General features: G+C 36.7%; 2 protein-coding genes and 1 non-coding gene across 16 annotated transcripts in view; 2 read left to right on the top strand and 1 right to left on the bottom strand.

Annotated features, from left to right (window-relative positions):
* Positions 1–8,352, bottom strand: part of tmem154 (transmembrane protein 154) — a 12,764-nt gene extending 4,412 nt beyond the window's left edge. The window contains exons 1-7 of one of the 13 annotated variants that reach the window (XM_027158008.2): positions 8,056–8,335; positions 4,806–4,868; positions 4,539–4,598; positions 3,738–3,806; positions 3,310–3,378; positions 2,236–2,304; positions 1,213–1,281 (exon numbers count right to left, since the gene is read on the bottom strand). In XM_027158008.2, coding sequence (XP_027013809.2) covers positions 1,213–1,281; positions 2,236–2,304; positions 3,310–3,378; positions 3,738–3,806; positions 4,539–4,598; positions 4,806–4,868; positions 8,056–8,194 — 538 coding nt within the window. In that variant the 5' untranslated portion in view covers positions 8,195–8,335. Of the gene's footprint in view, positions 1–1,212; positions 1,282–2,235; positions 2,305–3,309; positions 3,379–3,737; positions 3,807–4,538; positions 4,599–4,805; positions 4,869–8,055 lie in introns of all 13 variants that reach the window. The other 12 variants (XM_027158014.2, XM_047816594.1, XM_027158007.2 and 9 more) reach the window with 12 other exon arrangements.
* A 706-nt stretch (positions 8,353–9,058) lies between these two features.
* Positions 9,059–18,521, top strand: mnd1 (meiotic nuclear divisions 1 homolog (S. cerevisiae)). Of its 2 annotated transcripts, none has more exons than XM_047816870.1 (8): positions 9,059–9,349; positions 10,311–10,376; positions 10,589–10,646; positions 11,692–11,840; positions 12,454–12,528; positions 12,735–12,895; positions 15,898–15,942; positions 17,971–18,067. In XM_047816870.1, the coding sequence occupies exons 1-7, from the start codon at positions 9,347–9,349 to the stop codon at positions 15,899–15,901; spliced, it is 516 nt and encodes a 171-aa protein (XP_047672826.1). In that variant the 5' UTR covers positions 9,059–9,346; the 3' UTR covers positions 15,902–15,942; positions 17,971–18,067. The 2 variants fall into 2 exon arrangements, with proteins under 2 accessions (XP_047672826.1, XP_047672824.1); XM_047816868.1 differs by having other exon boundaries at positions 9,061–9,349; positions 12,735–12,849; positions 17,971–18,521.
* Positions 9,623–9,695, top strand: trnav-aac. Its single transcript has one exon. It is a non-coding gene; the product is annotated as a tRNA-Val (tRNA).
* Positions 18,522–20,000: the final 1,479 nt, after the last annotated feature.

Raw genomic sequence — 20,000 nt, 5'->3', positions numbered from 1 at the left:
TGAACAAATATACATATCAATATCATCTCAAAGCTTTTAATTATGCAGTTAAAGTATTAATTACATAATTACCAAATTCTGTATGTATTAAATTTACAGTATTATAGTTTTCACAAATTTGCTTAGCATAAATTTGCTCATTATTTCAAGATATCGAATGTCTATTTCTTCTAAATGGAGTTAAATAATCCATGTGTGAAGATGTTTGATTGTCTAATCTGCACAAACTGACAATAATTACACAAAATAATATACATGTAAATTTACTTAATTTACATTTATGTAAATAGGAACAACGGTATAACTACAGATAGCGTTCAAGAATTTCTAGGTCAAATGTGGGATACTGATTCGTACAAAAGCTCAGATTTCCCGTGAGTCTTACAGTATATCGTCCACTGATTCACACTTTCCGGCAAATTTGACCTAAAATGAATCATCTGGTTGTGCACAAACTTGCCGAGTGTGTACCAACACGATGTCATTAAAGCAAAAAATTGATGGAACCGAATCCTGGAAAACTTTTTTAAAAGGTCCTGTTTCTCACTCAGTTTGTAGCTGATAATATTTCTAATGAAACTCTTTGTGTTGAATCGAATGCCAAACAAAAGTGATTTTCATTCAAAGAGAAAGTTTTCATACGCACTAATCCCTCACTCAGGGCTTCACAGATTGTGTCTGTAGTGTCAATGCATTTGTGCAGAAGTGAAGTGAAACTCACCCACCCTTGTTATTTTCCCCTCCATGTTTTTCCCCTCGGTTAGCCGTGATTCGTGTTGCCACACTGAATAATCAGTGAATTTCCTTATTAAAGTGGCATATAAAGCTGTTTATAAGCGTAAGCTCTTCAATGCACGTTCAGGCTATGTGATTAGCATGCTAGCTAGACAGTGCGCTTAATACTAGTTTGTGATTTGTGGTCTGGAATTAATTTCATCTAATTTGGCTGCAAAAAATCTAATTATTTTTAATTGATTATATGATTAACTGTTGAGATAACGTACATGAGAGCTGAGGAAACTTCATCATGGGCATCTCAGTGGTTAATAAATAAGACTAATGAGTTTAAAACTCTGTATTGTCAGGCTGCCGGTGTAAACGCTGTACAACAAGATGCTCTGGATAAAGTGAGCTCAGCTGTGGACTTTAAACCCCACCTAGTTAGCATACTGTGCTACAGAAGCTATGACACCATGTGACAGATTTACTCACAATTCTGCGTCAGAGTAACCTGTGCAAGTGTTTCAGCATCTTCGGAATCCTCTTTGTCCTGGTCATCGGCTGTAACGCAACATTCACAAGTACAATTACAATGAACTATAAAGTTCCAGAGATTTCTGAGATTTCCAGCTTAAACTACAGCGAACAAAACTACCATGAGCTAAACTACAGAAAACCGAAGTACTATCAGCTAATAAACTACAATCAGCTAAACTACAGCAAACTGAATTACAATCAGCTAAACTACAGCAAAACAAACTACCATCAGCCACTAAACTACCATCAGCTAAAATACAGAACACCAAACTACTATCAGCTAATAAACTACAATCAGCTAAACTACAGCAAACTAAATTACAATCAGCTAAACTACAGAAAACCGAAGTATTATCAGCTAATAAACTACCATCAATTAAACTACAGCAAACTAAACTACCATTAGCTAAACTACAGAAAATCAAAGTACTGTCAGCTAATAAACTAAAATCAACTAAATAATAGCAAACTGAATTACAATCAGCTAAACTACAGCAAAACAAACTACCATCAGCCACTAAACTACCATCAGCTACACTACAGAAAACTGAAGTACTATCAGCTAATAAACTACAATCAACTAAACTACAGCAAACTAAACTACCATCAGCTAAATTACAGAACACCAAACTACTATCAGCCACAAAACTAGCATCAGCTAAACTACAGTAAACAAAACTACTATCAGCTAATAAACTACAATCAGCTAAACTACAGCAAACTAAATTACAATCAGCTAAACTACAGCAAACCAAACTATCATCAGCTAAACTACAGAAAACCGAAGTACTATCAGCTAATAAACTACAATCAATTAAACTACAGCAAACTAAACTACCATCAGCTAAACTACAGAAAACCAAAGTACTATCAGCTAATATGCTCTGGATAAAGTGAGCTCAGCTGTGGACTTTAAACCCCACCTAGTTAGCATACTGTGCTACAGAAGCTATGACACCATGTGACAGATTTACTCACAATTCTGCGTCAGAGTAACCTGTGCAAGTGTTTCAGCATCTTCGGAATCCTCTTTGTCCTGGTCATCAGCTGTAACGCAACATTCACAAGTACAATTACAATGAACTATAAAGTTCCAGAGATTTCTGAGATTTCCAGCTTAAACTACACCGAACAAAACTACCATGAGCTAAACTACAGAAAACCGAAGTACTATCAGCTAATAAACTACAATCGCCTAAACCACAGCAAACTGAATTACAATCAGCTAAACTACAGCAAAACAAACTACCATCAGCCACTAAACTACCATCAGCTAAAATACAGAACACCAAACTACTATCAGCTAATAAACTACAATCAGCTAAACTACAGCAAACTAAATTACAATCAGCTAAACTACAGAAAACCGAATTATTATCAGCTAATAAACTACCATCAATTAAACTACAGCAAACTAAACTGCCATCAGCTAAACTACAGAAAACCAAAGTACTGTCAGCTAATAAACTAAAATCAACTAAATAATAGCAAACTGAATTACAATCAGCTAAACTACAGCAAAACAAACTACCATCAGCCACTAAACTACCATCAGCTACACTACAGAAAACTGAAGTACTATCAGCTAATAAACTACAATCAACTAAACTACAGCAAACTAAACTACCATCAGCTACACTACAGAACACCAAACTACTATCAGCCACAAAACTAGCATCAGCTAAACTACAGTAAACAAAACTACTATCAGCTAATAAACTACAATCAGCTAAACTACAGCAAACTAAATTACAATCAGCTAAACTACAGAAAACCAAACTATCATCAGCTAAACTACAGAAAACCGAAGTATTATCAGCTAATAAACTACAATCAATTAAACTACAGCAAACTAAACTACCATCAACTAAACTACAGCAAACCAAACTACTATCAGCCACTAAACTACCATCAGCTAAACTACAGAAAACCGAAGTACTATCAGATAATATGCTCTGGATAAAGTGAGCTCAGCTGTGGACTTTAAACCACATAGTTAGCATAATGTGCTACAGAAGCTACTGTATGACACCATGTGACAGATTTACTCACAATTCTGCGTCAGAGTAACCTGTGCAAGTGTTTCAGCATCTTCGGAATCCTCTTTGTCCTGGTCATCGACTGTAACGCAACATTCACAAGTACAATTACAATGAACTATAAAGTTCCAGATAGTTCTGAGAGTTCCAGCTTAAACTACGGTGAACAAAACTACCATGAGCTAAACTACAGAAAACGAAGTACTATCAGCTAATAAAATACAATCAGCTGAACTACAGCAAACTGAATTACAATCAGCTAAACTACAGCAAAACAAACTACCATCAGCCACTAAACTACCATCAGCTAAACTACAGAAAACCGAAGTACTATCAGCTAATATGCTCTGGATAAAGTGAGCTCAGCTGTGGACTTTAAACCCCACCTAGTTAGCATACTGTGCTACAGAAGCTATGACACCATGTGACAGATTTACTCACAATTCTGCGTCCCAGTAACCTGTGCAAGTGTTTCAGCACCTTTGGAATCCCCTCCATTCTGGACATCGACTGTAACATAACATTCACAAGTACAATTACAATGAACCATAAAGTTCCAGAGAGTTCTGAGAGTTCCAGCTTAAACTACGGCGAACAAAACTACCATGAGCTAAACTACTGAAAACCGAACTACTATCAGCCACTAAACTACCATCAGCTACACTACAGAAAACTGAAGTACTTTTAGCTAATAAACTACAATCAACTAAACTACAGCAAACTAAACTACAGCAAACTAAACTACAATCAACTAAACTACAGAAAACCAAAGTACTATCAGCTAATAAACTACAATCAACTAAACTAGGATCAGCTTAAGCTAAGTTAATTAAAGCTAATTGTAAAGCTAGGTTATGTGCAATATTTTGGATGTTATACTATGTGTTGGTGGAAAATATGACTCATAAAACTATTTTAAACATTTGTACATGCTGAGGAAAAAATACTGAAACCTATAATGATACATAGAGAGTTAAATTAGGCCAGTACACACACACACACACACACACACACACACACACACACACACATTCTATTCTACTTTTTCGGTGTATTTTCCCTTTGTACTTGCCTATCATACTACGCCTACATATATAGCTCATACTTCAAAAACAAAAGGAAATATTTTTTAAACAATAATCAGAACTATTGTTCAAACATAGATTTGTCATATAGATTTAGCTTGTGGACCATATAGAACTAATAATGGCATATTTAATATGTATAATTGTTGTTATTTACCTGTGAGGGTGCTGCTCCATGTTACACTGGTCACAGGAGGAGTGTTTGTTATGGTTGTTGCTGAATAAACGAAATAAAAAAAACCTTTACGCATCTACAAACATTTACTCACGTTATTTTTTAACCAGTCAGAATCAAGCATTTATAAGTCCAGCCGTATAAATAAACACGTTCTGAAGAAAACTGCTTGTGCTAATTTGTTGAATTGGATACGGTGACCACAAATGGCGGCCACTGTTGCATTATGGGTATTGAAAAGTCACTCACAGATACTGGTGCTTTGTGTTTCTGTTTTTGGAACTCCAGATCCATCGATCTCCTCACAGTGAGCTGCAGAGAGAAGCATTTGTGCAGAAAATAAAAAAAAAAACTGTACGAGCTTTGAATAAGCTCTGAGTGAGTGACATGACATAGGGCTAAGTACGGTGACCCATACTCAGAATTCGTTCTCTGATTTTTAACTCATCCAAAGTGCACACACACAGCAATGAACACACACACACTGTGAACACACACCCGGAGCAATGGGCAGCCATTTATGCTGCGGCGCCCGGGGATCAGTTGAGGGGGGTTCGGTGCCTTGCTCAAGGGCACCTCAGTCGTAGTATTGCCGGCCCGAGACTCGAACCCACAACCTTAGGGTTATGAGTCAGACTCTCTAACCATTAGGCCAGAACTTGATTTGTTCTTGTGCGTGAATCTAGCATCACGTATCAGAGAGTCTGGGCAACCTATTGTCACTCCGGAGATTTACCTGAGGTTCTCTGTTATTTCTACTAACTGAAACCCATCTTTGATATCAGAAGAATAATCAGATATTAGAATCTGAAGCTATGCATGTGGTAATAATCTCTCTCTTTAGGTTCAGTTATACAGCCATGACCTTTTATAGTCCTCTATCAAAAAATCTATACATGTATAGAGCTCTGTGGTTCCAATTAATTACATATAATTATTCAAAACAGGATACAGACAACATTTTGATCATTTTATAGCTGGAAAACCGAACAGTGAGGATATCTAGAACTTTGAACTGACACCAACTTATTAACACAGCTCTAATCCTACACCAAACCTGGTCTTAATGTCACTTTCCAACAGTTTTAGCCGTCAACCTGCCTAATCCTACATAATACAGTACACGCTATTGTTTTACAGGTTTGAATCAGATAACCAGGCCACAGATAAGGAAGTAAATACACCCACACACACACACACACACACACACACACACACACACACACACACACACACAATATCTGTATTAGGAAAAGCTTTGCATGTTCAGACATCACCAGTGAAATGAGGAAAGACAGGAAGCTGATCAGTGAGGAAAGAGAGAGGGAAGAGAGGTGGCCAGACCAAAGGACTAAAGCGCCGGTGCACTCTCACTCTCACTTCAGATAGTGAATTGAAGTGAGTGCTAAATCCCACTGCATTGGGGTAATGTCTGAAAGTAAAAAACAGTTTAAACATACTAATCTTTTTTATTATTAGGTATTCATGCAGAGGGGGGCATGGTGGCTTAGTGGTTAGCACGTTAGCCTCACACCTCCAGGGTTGGGGGTTCGATTCCTGCCTCCACCTTGTGTGTGTGGAGTTTGCATGTTCTCCCTGTGCCTCGGGGGTTTCCTCCGGGTACTCCGGTTTCCTCCCCCGGTCCAAAGACATGCATGGTAGGTTGATTGGCATCTCTGGAAAATTGTCCGTAGTTTGTGTGTGAGTGAATGAGAGTGTGTGTGTGCCCTGTGATGGGTTGGAACTTTATCCAGGGTGTATCCTGCCTTGATGCCCAATGACGCCCGAGATAGGCACAGGCTCCCAGTGACCCGAGAAGTTCGGATAAGCGGTAGTGAATGAATGAATGAATGAATGAATGAATGTTCATGCAGGGTCTTGATGGACAAGTGACAACTCATGTGTTACCCATAATTCCCTGCAAGTGTAGTGAGAAATGATTTACTTTATCTATAAGATAGAACTGTAAGTCGTATGCGCTAGTGCTTTAGTCGTTTTCTGCTCAGTTATATTCTCTAAAATCACATTTCAAGTTTTTATATCTTGTAATCTTGGCAACCGTGGGGTTCCCATGATGCACTGTGAGCACTGAGATGTTACACTCAACCGAGTTACAGCTGCTTTACGTTACATCTAACATACAGCATATCCCATGATCAGCGTCCTCACATAACAAGCTGTTGCGAAGGCCACGGGAACACAAAGTTAACACTTTTAACTTTTTTTCTAATCTATAATCCATGACCTTTGTCATGTGACTCATGTGCATGTGTTGTCTTGTCTGAGATTCAACAGCACGTCTGAAAAAACTCTTAAAAGCTCAACAGGAGAAGAAATGACATTTAATGAGGTTTTAAGCCATTCAATTGAATATACTTGTTAAACCGGATCCTAACATTTATAAAATAAAAGGAAATAAACTAAGAGAGACAAAGACGAGTTTCTATTTGGAATGAGATGAGAAACAAACAGAAAAACAGTTTCTTTAAGAGACTGAAGAATCTGAAATCCGAGACGTGACTCACGTCTCACTCGTACAGCGTCACGCTGATCGTCTCTTAACACGTGAAAGGACTTTAAATCACCTGTAAGTCTCTCAGAATGATTTTCAGTATCGCAGCATTTATCTGTATTCTCAACTCTTATTTTCAGTATCTAACAATTCCATCTGAATTCCATTGTACGAAAATCCGAAAGCAAACACGTGTCTGAACAGGCTAGCCAGTTTTGTTTACTATCTGCAGTGCTAGCTAGCTAAGCTCATGACAAGGTTAACGTTAAACGGTTAGCTTTTTATAACAGTTTAAAAACAGACTGATACAGCATGGATTTTGAGGTCCTCATAAAAATGATCACGTTGTTATAATTACACTTATCCGTAATTGCTAACATACTTTCCACCGTAATCAGGAACAATGTTGGATCTAGCAAATAAAAAAATCTCTCTAGAAGTAAAACTAGTCAACACAATGACATGTGGATGCTAAAAATAATTAGCTAGAGTGTGATTAAGGATGCACAATAAATATGAGTAATAATCAAAAGTATGAGTAGTACATTATTACATTCTAATGAACAAAAGTGTGTTATCTAAATTACAATTAAAGCAAGAGAGATAGATAGATAGATAGATAGATAGATAGATAGATAGATAGATAGATAGATAGATAGATAGATAGATTTTCACACACACATGCTTTATTCAGATCTAAGAAAAATGAGAGAGAGAGAGAGAGAGAGAGAGAGAGAGAGAGAGAGAGAGAGAGAGAAAGATTGACAGAGACAGAGTAAGAGAGCGAGAGAGAGAGAGCGGAAGACAGAGAGAGAGAGAGAGAGAGAGAGAGAAAGATTGACAGAGACAGAGACAGAGAGAGAGAGAGAGAGAGAGAGAGAGAGGAAGACAGAGAGAGAGAGAGAGAGAGAGAGAGAGAGAGAGAGAGAGAGAGAGAGAGAGAAATCTCTGTCAGTGAGATAAATCTGTTGCTCTGTTTGCACCTACCAGGTTCAGTCAGACAGGCTGTCAGTGCCAAGATTAACAGCAACACATCGTGGGCCATTTCCCACAATCCTCGGTGGCAGTAATGGCCCTTACTCAGGGCAGAGACAGACACAGTGCCATAGTACCAACCCTCTGTCATGACATCCTGCTTCCTCCTTCAGCTTTGACTCACCTCGAGGACGAAATATCTCTCTTTCTGTGTGTGTGTGTGTGTGTGTGTGTGTGTGTGTGTGTGTGTGTGTGTGTGTGTGTGTGTGTGTGTGTGTGTGTACGGATGTGATGCAAGCAGCAGCGAACTTGTTGCTACAGGTCACACTCTCTGTTAAAACAGATCCTTGCAGCCAAAGTATGCGGCTTAACCAAATATGTGTAAGTGTGTAAGAAAGTGCAGAGTAAATGTGTGTGTGTGTGTGTGTGTGTGTGTGTGTGTGTGTGTGTGTGTGTGTGTGTACACGTTCACCACCAGTGAACCATAATGTCACAATTTCACAATTGTTTTTGTTCTTTCGGAGGAGAAATTGAGTGTCAGGTGAATTTATGCTCCTTTGTCTGCACCTGGATTGCACCTACAGTATCTAATGTTGAGACAGACCCAGGACCACCTGTAGAGATCGTTCTCACCAGGTCCTCACCAGACACCTTCGATGTCTGGTGAGGACCTGGAATTCATGTAAAGTCTGGACTAACATTGTCAGCCTCTCACCACCATGAACCCTCACCAGGAACATGAATTAAAACTGTGTAGAATGTACGCTTGCCATTAATAACGTACTAATAAAAAACTAGTCCAAATCTAACATAGGATTAAATTGCTTACAGTAGTTATATATAAATATATATTTTTATCAATATATATTTGTTAATTGTTGCACATATAATAAGCTCACAGTAAAACGTGTGATGAGTAACACCGCCATCTAGTGTCTGAACTACGTTACTGCACCACATAGACCACTAGATGGCGCCAAATGCTCGTATTTTTAAACTAATTAATTTTAAACATCTCAGTTAACACAAGGCCGAGCTCATTGGTTCCTATTATTTGTATTCGTTTATAAACGAATAAAAAATAACCTTTATTAGACAATCTAGTGCTTATATTTATGCTTATGTTAAAATAAATAAGTAAGTAAGTAAACAAATAAATAAATCCGAAAGACAACTGCGCATGCGCAAAGTTCCAAAAACGCCACGCTGTCCAAACCTTGTTTTATTTGTTGGCGGGAACCAAAAAAAAGAACAAAATATCCGACTTTGTGACTGAAGAACTTGTTGAACTTCATTTAAGACGATGGTAGGTGTGATAAAAATGTTGCATTGTGTAGTTAGATACGATTATATGGTGAACATGGTCATGTAAACATAGAGGTTTGTTGTTAGCCGGTTAGCTTTGTTAAAAAGTAATAATAATAATAGTAATAAATAACATTTTTTTGCTTTACAGTTAATATTATTATGATTCAGGTGAAATAACATAAACTGGATCACTATGACATGATGAAACTTAGGTTTTATACGTGTCATGATGGTGATTTATGAGCGGGTGTTGTGGGGCGTTTGCAGCTCAGTTCCCGTAGTGTAGTGGTTATCACGTTCGCCTAACACGCGAAAGGTCCTCGGTTCGAAACCGGGCGGGAACAAAAGTAACATTTCTTAATTTTAATTAAATTTTAATTCTATAAAATACTACACACGTTTTATTAAAGCGTCTGTTAACTCTCTAATACATATATACAATTCCTAAAACTATATATTTGCTTTAAATTCTGATATCTAATGTTTGTCAGACGTTGTTTGTCGTTTTTATTTCTATAAACTGAATTATTTATTTGAGCAGCAGAAGTTTATTAGTGGGTTTTAGTTAGGACACGTTTGGATTTATGCGTTTACGGCGTATTTAGTTGCACATGAGCCGGGTGATGAAACGATGGAGAGGTGTGAGATCGACAGTCGTCACCTTTCAGATAGTAAACTCAGTATTCATTAAATTTGTTCAAATTCTAATATTTAAGTCTAGATGTCGTGTGTCTACTTGTCACGTTTCCGACTACCGTTGAGCGTGACATCGAGCACAGACATCCTCAAAACTGGTGGAAATTAGTTTTTTGGGAACCGTAAAAGTAATTTGTTAAATTTCTATACATCATACTTTATAGTAGGATGTTTAAATAGATCAGACACGTGTTTGTTTGCTGTGTAAACAATCCGCTTGTGTAACAAATTATGTTCTCACCGGCTGTGTTTTCTCCAAACAGTCGAAGAAGAAAGGCTTGAGTCTGGAGGAAAAACGAAGCCGTATGATGGCGATATTCTTTGAAACGGTAAGAAAGTGAGTTCATTACAGCTCATCGATGTTTACGTCAAGGAAACCAATCTGCTGATGTAGACTTTATAATAGAAACATAGGCCCAAATGTTATCTTGTGATTTTTAAGTGTAGATCAGAGATCAGGAGTATATTTTAAAGTATCTAAAATAACAATATTACCGTTGTTAAATCCACAACCATCCATCTTTGTCTTTGTCTCCAACAGAAAGACGTGTTTCAGCTAAAGGACATCGAAAAAATCGCACCGAAAACCAAAGGAATCAGTGAGTACAATTCTAAAACTTATTGATGACTTTAGAATACATTTTCATGCCGTCTGAAATAAGGACTTGTTCGGGCATTTTCATTATGACGTCTTGTGTGACAGTTGGCAGTATGACAAAAAAAATATTTAAGGGCCAGCCTTGAAAATATTTTGTTTGCAGTAACAGTAAAAAAAAAAAAGTGGGCGGTAGGTAGGTCTATATATATATGTATATATATATATATATATATATGTATATATATATATATATATACATATATATATATATATATATATATATATATATATATATTTTTTTTTTTTTACAAGATTCAATGTAAAAAAAAAACTATTTTTTTAAAGTACAATTTTGGTGACGGTGATTACGTAGGTTTGACTTTAAATTACAAACAAATTAGCATATCGTGACGTCACTGACTGGGTCTTCAACCCGTGCCTTCGGGCGCATCATTGCAAACCTTATTTTGATGCTGGACAGTTTTTACAGAACTTCGTGCCAAATTAAATCGGTGTCGAGCTGTTTTAATGAATATTTTAGATATATTATGGCGCCCAAACCCGTATGACTTTGAACGGTGACCTCGAACATTTTGTTTACTGCAGCCGCAGCCATCGTTAACGAGCGCGAACCGTCGACTCTGACAGTGAATGAGAGAATGAGACGAAGCGAACGCACAGGCCAGAGTGTGACATCCGGTAACCAATAATGTAAACATAGATGATGTCACCGGTTTTTATTTAAAAGAAAGAACGTAGCCTTCGTCTGTATGTAGGCCGAGGCAATTTATATATTTACAATACTTACTAAAATATAGTTGTTATTATTATTATTTTAGTGCTTTTTGTATTAGTTGTTTGAAGAGTAAAAAAAAAGATCGGTCTTAACGCAAATTTACAACTGGCAAGTCGGTCGGACTTAAAGCAAAAAATAAAAATAAAAATTTGAGACTGTCCTAAATTGACAGGGTCGGTCGGGTTACGGCAAACAAGAATATTTTTAAGGATGGCCTGAATATAATTTTTTGTATTTACTTTTTTTTCAGCCCCCATGTCGGTGAAAGAAGTGCTGCAGAGCCTTGTAGATGACAACATGGTGGACTCGGAGAGAGTCGGAACCTCAAACTATTTCTGGTCTTTTCCCAGTAAAGCGCTTCACGCTCGCAAGCGCAAACAGGAAGATTTGGAGAAACTGGTGAGAAACATGCTGAGAAATTCAGTACTGACGCTTTACTAATAAGTGAGTGAAGGACAAACATAGGGATGTGACGCTGTTAGTAACTAAATGCTGAATAATTTATTCACTGTAGACATATATTATTGATCTTTCCTGCATTAGTCTGGTTATTTGTCCAAGAAGTATTTCAGCTATTGCACTTTTAGATCCGTCCAGATTCGTTCCACGTATAGGTTAGATGTTATACAGCATCTCAGTACATTGTTTATTTTCTTCTCTTATATATATCTCTCTCTCTCTATATCTATATATATATATATATATATATATACTACTGTGTATATATATAAATCTCTGGATTTTACACCATTGAAGTTGTCATATTCCAGACTTTGGAGGTCATGTGTTTCTGTGGTTTTTGCTGTGGCTCGTCTCGACACAAGACTTCACGAATGTTAAAGAGATTTGGATGAAATTCAGTCGGATTTAAGTCTCCGCTATTCCGGACTCGGATTACTCAGATTTTTTTAAAATTACAATTCCATACGTAGACCTTTGGACCGAGCTGTATGTTTATTTATTATTTCTTTTTACAGCCAGATTTAAAATGATACTTTATCTCTTTCTGCAGCACGAGGACGGAAAGCAGCGGAACGCGGCTCTTCAGCAGGCCGTTAAAAAAGCCAAAGAGGGACGACAAGATACCGTAAGAGCTCCATGTCTCACATTCGCACACAATCAGCTAGAATTAACTGTATTATAATATAATCTAGAGTTTTATACACTGTCACGTTCTGCGATTATATAATGTTTATCAATAAGAAAGAAGAAATAATCATCATTGATGTCAAAAAATCTAAAGAGATATAAATGTGAAAAAGTAGAAAATCTCACAATCTCGTGTGTGTTCAGGAGGAGAGAGCGGCTCTTCACAAGGAGCTCACGTCTCTCAGAGAGCAGAGAGAAGCCCTGCGGGCGGAACTGGAGAAATATAAAGAGTGTGATCCAGAAGTGGTGGAGGAAATGCGTGAGTACAGAGCGCAGAACCGGTTCAGCACACGAGCACTCAGACCGTAATTATCTGTATTCATTGAGTTTATTGCATTTCTAGAGACAGAGAGAATTGACAACACCTTTTTAGCATGCATGTTGTTTTTAGTCACATCACATGTCTTACCGTATGTATACAGAAGCCTTGCCACACCCTGCCCTCATAATCAAACAAAACACACACACACGAGGTCAAGCACACGGATGAGGTCATATCAGTTGCATAACTTGCATGCAGACGTGCATGAGATTTACTCTTTCTCTGATTTTGCCACTGAGAAGCAAATAAACGTTCCTTTATACGCGTACGAAACTGAACAAGAACAAATCATATAATAGTGTGTGCTTTAGTTTTGATGGCATCATCTTCAGTGTTGTAATGTAACGGAGTACAAATACTTCTTTACCGTACTTAAGTAGAAATGTAACGTATCTGTACTTTACTTCACTATTTAAATTTATGTCAACTTTCACTTTGACTCCACTACATTTCCTAGATAAAATGTATACTTTTACTCCGTTATATTCCCACTAAGCATCTTCGTTACTACAAAATAAAATCAGAAGAAATGTGTGCGACTGTAATAAGTGAGGTTTGGCAAATCACTGCTACTAGATTGCATTACGCAGCTCCGCACGCTTTATTTCAGCGTAATGTTGCCAAAGGAGGAGGAAGCACAACTGAAACCGCCATGGAAGCACCTACCGGAGGACCTCCCGCTATCGTAGACGACCACCCCGACGATAGTGGTGAACTCGGTGAACAGGGTGAAGAAGATAACGTTATACACCCTTGGCCGTATTTGCAAGAAATGTTTCTGTACATTGGAATGAAAGATTCTTCCTACCGGATGAAGTGCCTCTTATACCTACCAAAAATCACTGAAATTTTACTCTTTACTTTTACTTCAAATACTTAAGTACAGTAAATATCATAAAATGACTTTTGATACTTAAGTACAGTAAATATCAGATACTTTAAGACTTTTACTTGAGTAATATTCTAAAAGGTGACTTTCACTTCTACCAAAGTCTTTTTCTAGTACGATACTTGTACTTTTACTCAAGTATGGCTATCTAGTACTTTATATAACACTGATCATCTTGCACTTCAGCTTCTCATTAGAGTGTCTGTTCAATCAAATGTAGCGCATGCATTGTCTGTCTGTCACGTGTGGCTCTGACTTCCTGTTCCAGCGGAAAATAATTAAGGCATTTAACCTGTAAAAAACATTGATTTATCGCAGTATCGATACTTTACGAGTCATCGCAGTTCCTAGTCTTTATGTTAATAGTCTTCAAAGATGAACATCATGTAATCAAAGCACTTAAGAATGGCCTGAAGTACAGTAAATGTTACTGTGAGTAATTTATTCTGTACTGCTTTGACTTTGACACATGTGAGCGATGGTGTAGTGGGCGTGTTTGTACAGGCTTGCTTTTTTCCCCTCTATAGTTTCATGCAGTTAGAAGGAAAGCGATAACATTCACCGTAATGCACATATGACTTTGTGCTTTTACTAATTACCGCCGTTCTGCTCGGTGAAATAAGTTCATATGAGAAATGTCTGGCTTTACAATGACCCAGTTACAGAGTCTGGCATCAGTCATGCTCTGTTTTATTAACTCTTCTGAACCAAAGATCAGATATAAACTGCAACCCGATATCACAAAGCTAAAAATATAAACCCATCACACGCCCACTTCATCTCGGTACGGCCGTGACATGTCACATCGATGCCACCGATGTCTATAAACAGCTTTAGAAGTAAGTCTAAGAGCCAGTGTAGGTTTTTCTACACAGATTAAACACAGCTGAATTGTGTTTGACTGGCTGACAGAGACAATGCCTCACTCCACACCAGGCACTCTATAGATCCGAGCTTCGGCGTGTCTCGACTTGTCCTCATCTAAAGCTCTGCACTAGAAAACCTAACGACCGACAACACCGTTACAGCAACCAAACAATACAAAACAATACCAGTGAGCTGTAATGAGATAGTAATATAACCTCTAGTCAAGAGGAGAAGCAGCAGGTCGGTCCGTTAGACCTGCAGAAATCTTCAAGGGGTCATGGATTATTTCTCTGTGATATTTATGATGAAATGAATACAAGATGAACAGCTTACATTGTCTGAATGAATTTGATTATTTTAAGCATTCACTTCCAGAATGAGGCAAAATTATTATGTTGGCAATTGACAAAATGTTTAGAAAAGATGTTGATGAAGATTTTTATCTTTGTAAATAATATTTAGATTTAAACATTTATTTTTGTAGATAAAATGTTGACTTTTTATTGTTAGATAAATAATATTAATATCTATAGTAATAGTTACAATATTAATAATTATTCATATTGTAATTATTATTATTGTGACAATGATTAATGATAATAATAATAATGATACTAATGACAATAATAATGATGATCATAATTATCATCATTGTTATTATTATTATTATTATTAAAAATGAAATACCATTTTTAAAGTTTTTCCATTTTGCACCACACCATAAAGCACTTTGAGCTACATTTTAAATGTGCGATCATTAAAAAAATTAAAACATTTAGAATAAAAAAAGAGAAAAGGAAATTATTTTCATCAAAATATTAATAGAGAAGTCCTGTAATAATAATGAATAATGAATTATTATTACTATTAAAGCCTGTTCTAAACCCTAAATTGTGAGTACGGTGTAAAAAAGAAAGCGTAGAATTTCAGTTGTGCTGGAGATGCATCAGAACTCTGTGTTCACACATGAAGAAATCATTATCCTCTTCCCAAAATCCTGCTTACTGCAGCTGCTCTTATTACTCTGTACACAGCGGACTTGTGCTCTTATAGTCATTATATTGTCATCATGGTTTTTTTTTCTATAGTGAGAACAGAGCAGACAGGATTTAAGAAGGATATGATTCTGTCTGGTGCGAAAACATGCAGTGAAAATACAGAAAATGTGGTGAATGATATTTAATAGTATAAAATCAATACTAAATCTGCGCTGTGATGTGTTTCTGTAGGTAAAGAGAACGTCACAGCGAAGGAAGCCGTGTCAAGATGGACTGGTAAGTTTCAGCTGCAGGAAATAATATCCTGTGAAATGGTTTCCCAGTGACAATATCTAAATGCTCGATCACACCCGGACTGTACAGAGACCAGAACACATGTTCGTTGTCTTTTTATCTACACTGCACCGTTTATGTCAATAGTCCTGGGCTGTGTCCCAAATCCCCATACTTCTGAAGGAAATAGAATGAGATAGTACATGCTGTTATGTGCTATTACGTAGACAGATAAGCGTTCAACAGTGACTGAAGATTTCTTAGTTACCATGACAACCAGATCTGTCTTACAATAGATGAGGTATTAGTGTGTATTAGAGAGTCTCGAAAATGCTGTGCCATCATTCCAAACACTGCTGTGTGTGTCTGTGTGTCTGTGTGTGAGAGAGAGAGAATACTCCCATTTTCGAAATGTTTACATTTTGTGTTGAAACCTCCACCTTGTTCTGAGCGAGCCACTGCGTCATGGTAGCTTTGGCATTATGCTCGGGGTCATTTGGGATCATGTTGGAATAAAATTTCCAACCCATTTTCAGAGGTTTTGCATATTTCATCATATTCATTTCCAGAACCTCACAGTGCTTGGGTTCATCCATAAGCAACATCCCTGCAGCTTCATGCTGCCACCACCATGCTTCACTGTCAGTAATGCGGGGATAAAACAGACCCAAATGCAGGATAGCTAAAATAAACAGGGTTTATTAACTAAAAAACACAGAACAGGACAGAAACTAGGACACCGACTAGACAAGACAACGACAACAGAGGATTCCACGCTGCTTAAGGCAACGTGGCTCGACTAAATACTAATAACAATTAGACACATGAGGAACAGGTGTGCAGAGGCGGGGAGGAAGAGACAAGGGCGGGGCAGACACGTGACACAAAACATAAACAAAAGCACATGGCCAAAGTCCGGGCTGAGACCTGACATTCACATTTAAGATAGTGTTGTTTCTGTGAGTGAGGCTGTGGTGACATTCATGCCAAATAGTTGATACTTTGGTTTTACAAAACCTTCTGCCAGGTTGTTAAGAAATGGCTTTCTCTTAGCCACAAAATCCATAAACCTTGTAGGTCTGTCAAGATTGCTATTTGGTTCCTGGTGGTGTGTCTTCTTTCCCAGTCATCTAGTTTGGACGCTCGGATTTTGGCATACCGTTGGTCATGACCTAACAGTGCTTTGGGGTATCTTCAATCCTTTGGAGACATTTTATATGTTTCTCAACCGATGCGTATCTATCCACAATCTTGTCACATAGTTGTTTTTAGAGCCCATTGTGTAGATCTGCACGTAGTAAACATCTGTTTTTAATTCAAACTACTGAATACAAGTCAGATGCTGTGATTCAACACAGATGTTGAAACAGTTAACTGACCTTGAAGACAATTGATTTTTCAAGATGTACACTTAGCAGACCAAGATATCGTAGATTTCCATTTTTAAATAGGGTTAGAAATGTGTTATTGTTGGCTTTTTTGCTTTAAGTACTGCATGTAGATTAGTTTAAAAATGTTGTAATGTAATTCACGATTAGACTTTAATTACTGCCTGTAAGTAATGGTTGTAATTTTGCAGGTCTGGTTTCCCCTGGGGCTCTCAGCTTGGCAAACACTTAAATTAAAGCTGCATTCCAATATTGTTTTTAACACACCCTTGTCGACCTGACCTTATTTCCATTTTCGGAGAAGCTCCGTCTCCACCCTAAGGGTTGTTTCATTACGTTACTGTATCCCCGCTGATGCCTGTTAGATGAGGTGGGATTGAGTCGATGTTGCTGCAGTAATAAACTTCTCAATATTTTAGAACAAAAACATTAGATATTTAAGGCTGTTTTATTTATTAAATCAGTGACCCCTCATGACATACGACAGGTTAATGAACTGATCCGACTCTGAACAGACGTGTGTGAAGCAGACTGATTGTGTCCGATTTTTCTCTCCCAGAGTTAAGTGTAACGTGAGTGACGCACCTTACCGATCTTATCTTGTACTGTGAATCAATACAATTAATCGATTCCTTCCCCCTAGATAATGTATTTGCTATCAAATCATGGGCCAAGAGAAAGTTCAGCATGGATGATAGTCAGCTGGATAAAGCCTTTGAGATTCCAGAAGACTTCGACTACCTGGATTGACCAAGTGTCCACACACACAAACAAAACACACACCACATAGTAAATACACGGTATAAATTATTTGTTCAAATGCTGTTCACGTATATAATTATATGTAAATAAATCTTTAAAAAAAGTATTTTGTTGTTTCTGAAGAAAAGAAAAAAGCTGTAAATACAAAGTGAGTTCTGTTTCATGTAAATTTCATTTCAGACATTTTGCTCTGGAGCTGCGAGGCTAATGTATATTATAGATGTAAGTTTATCACATGAGTTTTAACATGCTTTCTATTGCATGGTTGGTCTAAGGGAAAAAAAGGCCTTAGAAATTAAATCTGGGTAAAACGTTTGCTAATGTTTTGATTTTTTTGCTGAACAAATGTCATCTGATTGCCTGTAATATTTAATTTGTGTTATTTTTGTTTGACTTTTTTTGGTTTCTAAATAAATCCTTTTTGTCTCCTGACTGAAACAGAGCCCTGGTGTACTTTGTATATGAGATACAGTACAATGTGTGATGGCAGACAAACATATCAATGCATTGTACATCATAATATTTCAGATTTAATGAAAATGTGTGTCATAATTAGTGTATGAATGAGTCATAAATGTACACAGTTGCACAGCTTCATATGTTTGTCATTTGTGAGTCATACAGGAGGCTGTAAAGAGACTAAATATTATTTTTGAAAAGAAAAAAAATACAACCAGACTCTAAAATACATTTTAATAAAGTGTTAAATAGTTTTGATAGCCCACTGTGTTTTGGACTGCAGTGGGTGCACAGACTTAGCTGCAAGGTTGCCAGGTTGGTTTTTCAACCAGAATGCTAATTTCAATGCTAATTATAAACCTGAGTCTAATTCATTATTCATAAAGTGAAATCATGTCTTATATATACGATTCTGTCTCTGAAATTATTAATAATCTATACCGGGGCTTTTACATTCCAATTGAACTAAAAATAGTAAATAATATACTGAATATGATCAACCCGGCAACTCAGGCGAATGATTAGTACTTGGTTACCAGGTTGGAGAAAAGCCCACGTTTTATATTACAGTAACCAGTTTTAAACAAATTACAGTATAATGACTGTCTATTTTCATATGTTTTATCCATTTACAGTTACACATATAGCTTACATTATAACACCAGTTGTTCTACAGCGATAGTTTAAGTAAGCGTAGTATATCTTAATCTAGATAATTATATGCTAAATTAATCTATACTTTTAATTTGTTTTAATTAAAGTTGAGTTTTAATGAATGCATCAATCAAGCATTCAATAGATGCTAGAAATGCTGAATTAGCACTAATCTAATCTGGTCTAATTCTTGTTGATCTAACCCATCTAAATTTTGTTCAAAACTAGAACTAGGATCAAATCTGCATTAAAATTAATGTTAACCGTGCAGCGTTTTATTTTTAACGTGTACCGCTCTATTCGCCTAACTGTCGACTATGTAGGTGCAATTATCACTTGGGACAGCACAGATTAAAATAAATCCTGGATTAATTAATCCAGGATTAGTGCTAATCTAATTTGTGTCAACATTTTGAGGTAAAATAAAACTAGAATTAAATTATAGGATATAATAGGACAGAGTTTAAGGTTTAATAGAACAACATTAATTAAAACATTTGATATATAATTATGAATAAAGTTAATCTATGGTGTGTATTCAGTAATATTTACCTGTTTATTTAACTATTTAGGTTACCCTAGCAATAAATAAACAAACAAATAAATAAATAAAGAATAAATATTATTTTATGCAGTAAATGTCATGTAAAAAAATTATTCTACACATTTTAAACTCTGAAAGGTTAAAAGGTTAAAAGTTTTATGTTTTAGAGTTTTAAAGTCAAAATAAATCCCAGATTAACATATTCTGGATTAAAGCTAACAGCTAATCTAATCTCATTGTTGGTGCAAGATAGC

The sequence above is a fragment of the Tachysurus fulvidraco genome, chromosome 7, assembly GCF_022655615.1.
Source record: "Tachysurus fulvidraco isolate hzauxx_2018 chromosome 7, HZAU_PFXX_2.0, whole genome shotgun sequence".
In the NCBI taxonomy this organism is placed as follows: domain Eukaryota; kingdom Metazoa; phylum Chordata; class Actinopteri; order Siluriformes; family Bagridae; genus Tachysurus; species Tachysurus fulvidraco.
Note: the sequence above shows the minus strand (reverse complement) of the source record. Positions and strands in the feature narration are given on the sequence as shown.